This window comes from Lathyrus oleraceus, chromosome 5 (assembly GCF_024323335.1).
Source record: "Lathyrus oleraceus cultivar Zhongwan6 chromosome 5, CAAS_Psat_ZW6_1.0, whole genome shotgun sequence".
NCBI classification, from domain to species: Eukaryota; Viridiplantae; Streptophyta; class Magnoliopsida; order Fabales; family Fabaceae; genus Lathyrus; species Lathyrus oleraceus.
In genome coordinates, this window is record NC_066583.1 from 282,865,908 (window position 1) to 282,877,159 (window position 11,252).

At 35.9% G+C, this 11,252-nt stretch overlaps 1 protein-coding gene across 2 annotated transcripts; it reads left to right on the plus strand.

Annotated features, from left to right (window-relative positions):
• Positions 1–2,166: 2,166 nt before the first annotated feature.
• On the plus strand, positions 2,167–10,771 carry LOC127083907 (guanylyl cyclase 1). 2 transcript variants are annotated; one of them, XM_051024272.1, is made up of 10 exons: positions 2,167–2,345; positions 3,885–4,173; positions 4,265–4,389; positions 4,706–4,817; positions 5,316–5,390; positions 5,541–5,629; positions 5,870–5,928; positions 7,542–7,614; positions 10,271–10,346; positions 10,458–10,771. In XM_051024272.1, the coding sequence occupies exons 2-10, from the start codon at positions 4,012–4,014 to the stop codon at positions 10,530–10,532; spliced, it is 846 nt and encodes a 281-aa protein (XP_050880229.1). In that variant the 5' UTR covers positions 2,167–2,345; positions 3,885–4,011; the 3' UTR covers positions 10,533–10,771. The 2 variants fall into 2 exon arrangements, with proteins under 2 accessions (XP_050880229.1, XP_050880230.1); XM_051024273.1 differs by having other exon boundaries at positions 3,885–4,089.
• The last annotated feature ends 481 nt before the right edge of the window (positions 10,772–11,252 follow it).

An 11,252-nucleotide genomic window follows, 5' to 3' on the forward strand; every position in this document is an offset into this window, starting at 1 on the left:
CAGGTAATTCTGTAAATATAATGTATTTACCTTTATTACGCAACATTAATAAGGTAAACACTTATAGTTGAAGTTCAGTTGTGTTGGCCCATCTATATAGTGTAATGTGGACAACTGCAAAAAAGAATACCTGTATTTTTTTTTTCATGTGCGTATTTGCTTCAAGCTTGGGGTTGGTCAAGAATGTCGTCGCTCGCCCCGATAAATGAGCGCCCATTCATGTTCTTGTTTGCAACCAAGTAAGTCTAACACTTTACCATTTATCATTTAGTTTATTACATTTTATATTATAATTAACAGTAAATACTATTTTTCACTTCTTTTTTATCTAAGGTGGTCAGTAAGGGGGATGAACTACAATAGGTATCTGAAACACGCTATTGTAGTCTATCGCAATCTATTGGACCACATTGGACATGACGATGTAATAATCTTACCCAACTATATTTTAATTTAAAAATACTTCTCAAATTATTTTCCATCTAATTGTTTCGTATTGTTTTACAATTTATTTGGAGGTCATATCTAGGTCTGGATCATGATGTGAACCATGACGATGCTACAGTTTAGACAGCGAAGACACCGATTATCCGATTCACTACGATGGAAATGCACCAGAGTGACTGGGTCAAACTGTAGTTCGGAATGCTACAACAGATTCCAGAATCTCCCACGTGTTTGGGGAATTGACATAAAAAAAGGGTTGATGCACAATGGGATTATTCTGACTGGAGAGACTTTGCAAAAAAGATGTGTCGTCAATGAAGAAATCGACGACAACACATCTTAAACGAACCAGTCATCCATGGTGCAAGTCCGACTCAACAATATATGGCATGCTTTAGGTCGGTAACAACTCAGTAATTTGTATTTGAGCCGCTGTATTTGATGGATCCACGCCAACTTGCTTCATCATCGTACGCCCCACAATAATTCACCACCTAACACCAATGTGAACCCACACAAACCCAACAACCAACCACACAACATCAACCTACCACACACACACAATAACCAAACACCCAACCTTGCAACCCGTTCATGCCAACCATCCAACAACCAACCATCCAACGTCGCAATCCATTCATACCACCCACCCAAACACAAAACCAAGAATCAAACCCCACAACCACAACCGTCTATAGCCTAGATGATTCATATGGGTCACTTTATCGTAGTCCCCCACCAATGACCACCTAAACATCCCATCAACATAACATTCAATCGCTGTTTAACTATAGTACGCCCCAGGAACCATTACTTCGTTTCCAAAACGACTCAATGATCCAATTTGGGCAACGATACCATCCCTAATTCACCCAACCCCAACGACCTAACTACGATGACATGAGCACCGAACTCTATTACGGAAGCACCGTTGGCCAGAGCCCCTCCGGATATTGAGAGCAAATGATGATACATTTGTCAAATACCGCTAGAACTTCCACTGGACATTCCTACCAGCCATCGCTCGATCAGGTCAGCACACAAAGATCTCAAACACCTCAAGAAAATCGTGGGAGACCTCGGAGACAAACTATCATACCTGGATGTGGAACAGGGGGGCGTTATAATCGGGCCAGTCATTAGTTTATTGTTAGTCCAATGTAATCAATTATTACATCATCAATAAATTTATTTATTTTCATTATTATTTCTTATTTATTAAATAATGAAAATTAAAAATTAAAAATTAAAAAAATTTAAAAACTTAAAAAAAAATTTAAATTTTTAAAAAAAAAAATACAAGGGATGTATGCGCAAGATGAATTGACGCATACACCAACCAAAAGCACACATATGCGCCACTAGCATTGACGCCTCCTCATGAGGGTCAATGCATGCACTACTAGCATTGGCGCCTCCTCATGAGGAGCCCACTGCATGCGCCAATTCTATTGACGCCTCCTCTTCATACATTAAGAATGCGTCAATTCATCTGACGCATCCTCTTCAAAACATGATTATTTTGTTAATTTTTTTGAATTATTGATTATTATTATTTTTTAAAATAATTATTTTAAAAAAAATCTTTAATAAAGTGTCACAATAAATTAATGTGAAATTAAAAAAATATGATTTATTATATATTTTTTGAGAAAAAAGTAATAATTTTTAACACAAAAAACATCGTTACCTTAAAAAGGAAAAAAACAATACACGCACAGAACATACCCGGTTTTAACTTTCACCCTAGAAAAGAAAAGAAGAAAAACGTGACGGATGGGAGAGAGAGAACATAAATCATCGAGTTCAACAAAGAAGCCACCAACCGACGTGATACTTGAACAACCTGTCTGTCTCCGTCTCCGTTTCAACACGCGCTGTATTCACCTCTCTCCCTTGTATGTTCAATTTCATCTCTGTTTTTTTCGATTCATTGCTTTATTTATATATTTTGGTTGAATTTACTCATGATACGTCAATTGGATCAGTAACCTTACCAAACTGTTGAAATTTTCTGTGTCTCGCATAAATCCTTTTGCTGTTGATCCAAGTGATCATGTGTTTTTGTTGTTGGGTTTTTATGCACAAGGCAATTGTTAGGAGGGGTGTGATGAGATACAATTTTCTTATCACGACAAGATTTAGTGCATGCATGTTTTGGAATTACGGTGTGAGTTTGACAAAATCACTATATTGAAGTTTCAGATTATGATTTTTTGCTTAAATGACACTAGTACACTGATTCCATCAAATTTGCCGCAAATCTGAACATGCAATTAAAAAAACTGGCTTTAAGATAAATGGTTGGCCTGTCGGTGAAGGCTTAAGACTTGAGAGTGTGTTTCTCTTAAAGTTTCAGATTCGAATCTGTTAGTGCAGACAATTCTTCGGATGGGTCAGTCCATAACAGTGGGATTGGTCCCCTGATTAGTCGGTCCTAAGGGCTGGATACTGAGCTTAAAAAAGAAAGATAAAGGGATTTATGTTTAGAATTTAGGTTGGGTCTAACTCATTCTTACAAAACCGGCTTATAATGTGAGAATTGTCTCTATTTATAAACACAATGCATGCCATATCTCTAAGCAATGAGAGATTAAATCCACCTCTTCAAACCCAACACAATGAAGGTGTTGGAGGCTGGAATGGAGGCAAGTCTAATGTCACAATTAAACTGACTAGGAGCGGACCGCAATGAAGGTGGAAATTCCAACACGCTCCCTGATGCTTGAGCTTCAATGAGACCGAAGCGTGGAAGCCCAACAAGTGATCTAGGATAGGCTATGATACCATCTCAGAATGTATGGGTTAGACCTAACTCATCCTTACAAAACTGACTTGTAAGGTGAGGATTGTCCCTACTTATAAACATAATACATGTCATATCTCTAAGCAATGTAGGACTAAATTCACCCCTTCAAATCCAAGACACTGAAGGTGTTGGAGATTGCAATTAAGGCAAGTCAAATGCCACAATTAAGTCGACTAGGGACGAACTGCAATTAAGGTTTGAATTCCAACATGCATATTACAACCAAACATGATTTTTTAACTAAAACCATGTTTGCCTGTGTAAAAGCAAGTTTGTGGAGTTTTCTGAGCTTCCTCAAACATAAAAGTTTGGTGAAGATATCCCGCACTTACTGCAAACTTTCAAAGACAATCCATGTCTGGTTTTGTGTGTTTTGTATTCAATTTGGTCAATCCTCATAAATCTTTAAGTTGGAGGGAACCGGAGGGGAATTAGTTTTTCATTCTTAGACTTGAAGAAGTATTAAATGTTTAAATCTTGAATGCAGTGAAGGATGGTTTCGTGACATTCCCTCATTTTCAAATAAAAATAGTGTTACTTAAGATGAAAAATGATGCCGCTAACTAAAAAAAATTTGAAAGAATTGTATGCCTGACTTCTAATAATTTTTATGTCGATGCTGCTGCAGGTACTCTATCAACGTGGTTGGTACTCCACATACACTACAAGGACAGCCCATCTACCTTCTCTGAACTCTTTTGATTTCCTGAACCTTTTTTGAAAGTAAACATTGTACACATTCAATTTAGTCATTGATGTGGCCCATATGCCTGCTATTCAACAAGATTCTTAAAACGGGAGATGAAAGAGAAATAAAAGGAGAAAATCTGAAGGTGATTGAACCATACCTGTTTCAGAATTTATCATGTAACATAGATTCCAATCCTCCGTCATTACGACGTTCACTTTTCATTGAAGTAAGTGCATGTGATTAATCGCTGAAATTTATACTACAAACATTATCCATTCACTATACTATTGTAAAATTCTTCCCAATTATGCTTGTAGGTACCACACATAAATCAAATATATACATGGGATTGCGGCCTTGCTTGTGTGGTAATGGTTCTGAAAACTATTGGTGTCAACAACTTTGATATTCAAGCTCTGGCTGACCTATGCTGCACAAATAGGTCTTTTCACTCTATAAAAGCCTAGATATTGTCGTTACTGTGTTATATGGCATCCTTGAAAGTTCTAGATGATATACACATTGACGATGTCGAATGCAACTAATAATATGTATAGTTTAGACATTTTTAATTGGTTAAGGATATTAACGTTCATATATGGTTAATTGGCTCCCACTGTCCTGGATCTGAGTTAAAAACTGAAGGGCGTAACAGATTGTTCAAGACGGGAGAGAGATAGGAAAATTAACAAATTCTTTGTTCATTTTAATATATGATGGAGTTCCGACTTCTCTCACCGTTGACTACTGTTTTGCAGCATTTGGACTGTTGATTTGGCGTATTTATTACAAAGATTTTCTGTTACTTTTTCCTACTTAACAGTGACACTTGGTGCAAACCCAAACTATTGTGGTGAATCCTTTTACAAGGTAATTACAACTTCTTTAATGTGGGAGTGAAACCCAATTGTCTTAAAAGAATGATTTCTGTTAATTACAAATATACCATTTGGATTATTTTTATGCCATAAAATTATTGTGTGAAGATTAAATTGATGTAATAATCTTTCATGGAGCAAATAGATGTTCTGAGCACCAAATGGGAGTTTATTCCGATTCATTATGTCTCTGCACAGTGCACACTCATGTCTGTATATTGAACAAATTGAAGATATATGTTGTTTTCTATGAGTGGTTGAAATATGGGTTGGAAATATATTCTTACAAGAATACTATCCAAGCAGGCATTTGGCATATGGTTAGATGATTCACCGGTTTTAAAAGAAAAGTGACCTTGTTTTTTTGCCTAAAATGTACCTGTGCCTGGCTGCAGAAAGAACTTTGTCATAGAGATCTTTCTTCAGCGCGCATTCAGTACTGTCTATTGATTACATTAGGTTGCTAAGATTTTGTTTAAATGCTGTGTAGGAGGAACTGCCTAATGATCTAGTAAGAGTGGATACACTGTTTCAGGATGCAATGGAAGCTGGAATTGATATCCAGGTATACTTCACGATTTTATTGGATGTCCCAAGTATAGTTCTAAGAAGTTCTTAGACTGTCACCTGTTGAAAAAGAAAAGAAAATGATTTTATTGCTTACGACTTTGTTGCTTTTGTATAAGTTGTCAACAAACGTTCCATCTTTTTACAGTGCAGGTCACTTAGCGAAGAGGAGATTTCCTTTCTCATATTGTCTGGGAAATATTTAGCCATTGCATTAGTTGACCACAATAAATTGAGGTAGGTGTTTCTTCTATTTTCCCTATGTGCTTATTTGGCTTTAACACTTAAATTAACAATAACTCCACAGCATTTACATACTTTAAATCTATTCATTGACTGACATCTTAAATTTTTATAAAGCTTGTGTCACGTCAGGTCTAGTTGAATTCTTCACTATTTTATTTTTCTTGTTTCGCATCAGTCATATTCTTTAGTCATGAGCAATTCTATATACTACTGAAAAGATTCTGGTTTCAGTAATGCATGGCAAGATGTTCATGTCGCTGGCGTCTTCAGCAATAACTCTGACTACACAGGTGAGCATTGATATTTTTGCTTTAACTAATTTTTATACGGCCTTGTATGCATTCTTTTAATGGAAGTTAGTGTGTTACAGTCATGCTATATAAGTATGTAGCACTCCTTTTGGTTTGTTTAGTTATCGCATGCAGTGTGCATGTACTGAATGACTTTATCTAACAAGTTTAGACAAGTATATTGTTGGAATTTCCGCCTTCATTGAGGTCCGCCCCTAGTCGTCTAAATTGCGGCATTTGGCTTGCCTTTATTGCAGCCTCCAATACTTCAATTGCGTTGGGTTTGAAGGGGTGAATTTAGTCTCACGTTGCTTAAAGATTTGACTTGTGTTGTGTTTATAAGTGGGGGACAATCTTTACCTTACAGGTCCGGTTTTGTAGGGATGAGTTAGGTCCAATCCAAATTCTTTTGATGGTATCAAAGCCTATCCTGACATTGAGGCTCGAGCGTGAGGGGTGTGTTGGATATGGCCCGTGTTGTGTTTATAAGTGCGAGCAATCCTCACCTTACAAGTCGGTTTTGTAGAGATGAGTTATGTTCTACCCAAATTCTTGAGATAATATCAAAGCCTAAGCCTATCTTAGATCACTTGTTAGGCTTTCCGCATCGTCCACGCTTCGGCACATTGAGGCTCGAGCATGAGAGGGTGTCTTGGAGTTTCTGCCTTCATTGCGGTCCGTCCCTAGTCGTCTAAAATGCAAGATTTGACTTGCCTTCATTGCAGTCTCCAACACCTTAATTGTGTTGGGTTTGTGTTAGGTTTGAAGGGGTGGATTTATTTTCACATTGATATGACCACAATAAGTGGAGGCAATCCTCATTTTACAAACCGATCTTAAAGGGATGAGTTGGGTCCAACCCAATTTCTTAAAATATATCATTAAATTATTATATTTCAGTTTCGATCAAGGAAGTTGGAAGCAAAAAATTTCGTGTCATTTCACTTACCTTCCTTGAAGAAGATGAGTTAAATCTGGTTTTAAAATTTTATTTTTGTAAAGTTAGTATTTCTGAGAGGCATGTTCAAAGTGCGAGTGCGTGTGCTTATAGACAATTCTCGTTCTTGAGTAAACCCTTTTATCCAATTCATGTTGAAGATCTTATACTTCAATTTAATTTGAAAAACATAGTAATACCCTTTAAAGTACTTTTGTTTTATATAAAAAAACGTTACTTCAACACAGAGAAAAACCTTCGCTTTTTTGATGAGTTAAACATGAAATTGCATCAACGCTGGTGTCATCACAATCTACAAGGATTTTATTGAACTTATAACTGTAGTGTCATATTCCCAGCACTCTGATGTGTGCTAGAATCGTTCAAACATTGTAAACAAGGTGACTTATGTGAAACCCTCTTGGCTTGTAGACAAGGATCTTGATTACTCTTAAACGACATCTCAAATTTGAGTCTTGTGAGTGGAAAAAATAGATGCTAGTAGTGTTTCTCCTTTAACTGTCTCGAATTGGATTAGTCTAATTCCAGTGTGACTTTCAGTTACTGAGAATCTAAGACCGAAAAGTATATGCTTCAATTAGTATTATTCATTCGAACATTTTGAAATTTATCAATTGATAAATTCAAATACTGAGTAAAAAACTATTATTGACAGGTCACTATGTGTTGATATGTGGCTTTGATGCTGGAGCAGATATGTTTGAGATTAGAGATCCTGCTAGCTCTAGGTATCCTCTTTTTCCTCTTTCTACTTACTGTGATATCCTGTATTTTTTTTTTTTTAAATGTGCATCAGTGTTTTAACCTTGTTGTTAATAAAATCACGTAAGAGACCAATATTTGATGAGTTTCTGAATATTCTCGAGTGAGTGAACACACAACAGAATGATATTTATATGCCAAAAAACTACAATTATCGTAAAGAATAGTCAACCTAACTCAATTTCCTATGATACATAACTTGGAAAGTCGTACAATAGTTGGGAAATTCAACTAACAATTCCCGTTGTTGTAGTTATGGGGTAATAGACAGAGAGGAGAGAAAGAACAAGGACTAAAACATGACTATAATTGATTATATTTTAGTCTATCTAGAATATGGCTATAATTTTGGTCTTTCTCCTCTCTGTCTTAGACTTCAAAGGCTCAACATGGTATCAGGATCTATGGTGGGTCTATTGGGCTACCCACAGCTTTACTAACCTGCAAACATCATGCTCCTGGTGTCCAACAATGAACATGAATGGAGTGTTAAAAGTATCACATGTGATAGAGGAGATGATGGTGAAATCTCATGAACAATGGTTATATAATTGAGGAATAACCCTCGCCCTATGAGCAACCTTTTGGAATTGAGTTAGGGTTCAAACACAAACTCTATTGCCCCTCAAGCTAGATCATAGAGACCAAAAGCAGCCGACTTGCTGCTCATATAAAAAAATTATGTCCCTGATGAGCTTTGGCAAACAAACAGTCAATTGATCACCTGAGTTAAGACAGGCTGTGCTAATTTCTTCATAAGCAATCTTCTCATGAATGAAATAACAATTAATAACTATATGTGTTGTAGATAATTTATTTTTACTATTATTAGTAGTAATTTATGTTTGGACCTTTAGTCAAGCCCACATTAGGTTAGAATATTCTATCTAAAGAGATCAATGTTTGTAAATTATTCATATTGAAATATATATCATTCAATTTTTCACATGGTGTCACGAGCTCTTGTTTGAGAGGGTTTCACTTCTGCATAAAAACCCTAGCCTCCTTCATTGTGGTTTCTTTTTTGGTATACCCTAGCTACCTTCATTGTGGCCTCTTTTGCTGCATTCATTGTAGTCACTTACTCTTTGTGAACAAACCCATAAAACACTATTCACGCCTTGCCCACTGTTTACACAGCCACGCCTATTTCCGTTTGGTTTCGTCTCACCGCCTACACTACCGTGTTCACCTTGAAAAAACTAGCTGGAACCTGAAGAATCGCTGTCTGTGGGTCATTTCGAACTCACGTGTTTTGTTTGCTCATTTTTATCTTTTTTTTACCATGGCTATCATAAGTGACGCATAAGTGATTAAACAGGAACCTGAAACAAAGGATTGCTAATCCGTATTGGAATTAACAAAACTTTCCTCTATCTTACAAGATGAATGAGAAGAATTATTTGAAAACTTTCCTCTATCTTACAAGATGAATGAGTGGGATACAGAAGATTCAGCTGCATTAGAAGAGAATTATTCAAATGATTCCAAAAATGAGTGACACGTGCATGTTTCTCGGTACATCAAAGGAGATTTGAAAGACACTAGAAGGATCTTATTCTAAAGCCACAAATGCTGCCCAAATATATGGTGTGAAGATGGAAATAGAAAGACACTAGAAGAATCTTAATCTAAAGCCACAAATGCTGCCCAAATATATGATGTGAAGATGGAAATAGTGACCATTAAAAGAGGAAAACAAAACAGTTACATAGTATGAAATCATCTCAAAGCCTTGTGGATGGAGTTGGACTACTACATTGTTAGAAAAGCCAAATGTTCAAAAGATTCAGCATTATTTAAGGAGTATATTTAGCAAGTTAGAGTCTGTGATTTAAATAAGTAACCCTCAATCTTCTGAACACTTGGCTTTTATAAGTCTGTAGTCGTTCAACTCCGTCCATAAGGCTTTGAGATGATTTGCATACTCTGTTACTATTTTGTTTCCTTGTTTAGCACTACTATTTTTCACTTTCACGTCATATATTTGGGTTAGAATAAGTCTCTTCTAATGCCCCTTTCAAATCTTCATTGTTGCGCCGAATCTTTTGTATCTCAGTTCTTAAACATGGGATTTGTCTCTCTTTAGGAGGTTCGTCAGTCAGGTGTTCCGCCTTCCCTTTATTTTTCAAGGTTGTTTTCATGAGTTGAAACCACTTAAAGTAACTGTTCAAATACCATTCGATCTTACTTTCATAGTGAAGACACCTTAACACCCCACTGGATTTTTGTTTGAAGGTAAATGAACCGGTGTTTAAGTACGATTTGATTCCGAAGCTTGCATTTCCTCATCATTGTGTGCCATCCCCTGAGATGGGAACGGCTTCCCAATTAGTTTTTGCAATAGAAATGAATGGAAAGGTAGAGGTGAAAGCATATTGAACAAGATTATGATAACTTTAGAAAAGAATACTGTCATAGATTATCATGAATAAAGGGGCTCTTTTTATAGGAGAAATGAATGAGTTTTCTTATGAAATTGCCAATAATGTATGAAAAACATCTGGTTATTGTTTGAGTGGATAACTATTTCCTTGTTCTTTTTCTGATTTTGACCTTACATTAAGAGTTAATCGGTCATCCTGATGAATACAAAAACTCAATTCCCTGAAAAAATTTCAGGAAACATAAAAGGATATCGTCGAAGTCTTTAGAAGAAGCTCGCAAGGCCTTTGGTACTGATGAGGATATTCTGCTGGTAAGTTAATGCGTTGTCATATACCGAAACTCATCTCCAAGTTATTGGCAATTATATGTTTTATAAGTTTGATGAGTGAAACAATTTTTCCTTTTTTGCATTGCCAAACAGATATCTTTGGAGAAGAGCAAGAACGATCATCAACCTTCGCTACATCTTCCCATCGATTCCACTACCGATTCTTGATTCCCTTTCCCTGTTCTGCGTACATAACGCATTCCTCGTGTATTTCATTTCTCAAAACTGTATAGTAGTGATCAATTCATTCTAATCTTATGTAAACTATTTGTGAGTATTTTATTCAATAAACATGTCACTCAAACAACTTTGACAGCGTGTACTCTTTCCAGAACTCAATTTCATTACAGAAAAAAAAAGTTGTAGTATTATTTTGGCAGAAGTTAATAAAAAGCGTGATTGTTTCAGGTATTGTCTGGTTAATAAATATGAATGTGATGTAGTGTAGTCATTTATTCAATGAACTTCACACATTCATTCATTCATGATCTGTTTCTTTACATTAAAATATTGAATGCTTCTCTTATATTCTGCAAATATGCAAGTTCACTCTAAATGCATGTATATACTAGTATTCTATTTAACACGTATGTGACTCCCACATGCAACCATGGTTTTAATATTATTATTTTCTGAAATCTGGATCCAGTTGTGATGCTCATTGAATAAAAAACTATATAATATGTAGTGGTAATTTTATGAGCAAGCATGGTAAAGATTGAATAATTATATACTACTATGTTTTTGGTGGCCATGTATGTCATTGCCGTGTTTTCCTGAAACAATGGTTGTCGTTAATGTGTTTTTTTATTTTTATAAATGAAAGTGGTGGGAAACATGGTGATGGAAGAAGAAAAAGAAGTGAGTTGGTCAAAGCGGTGAAAGATT

Coding starts and splice junctions, on each gene's coding strand:
- LOC127083907 (XM_051024272.1), top strand. CDS start 4,012: ATGTGGCCCATATGCCTGCTATTCAACAAGATTCTTAAAACGGGAGAT. Junction 4,174..4,264: donor GACGTTCACTTTTCATTGAA/GTAAGTGCATGT, acceptor TTATGCTTGTAG/GTACCACACATAAATCAAAT. Junction 4,818..5,315: donor GTGGTGAATCCTTTTACAAG/GTAATTACAACT, acceptor AATGCTGTGTAG/GAGGAACTGCCTAATGATCT.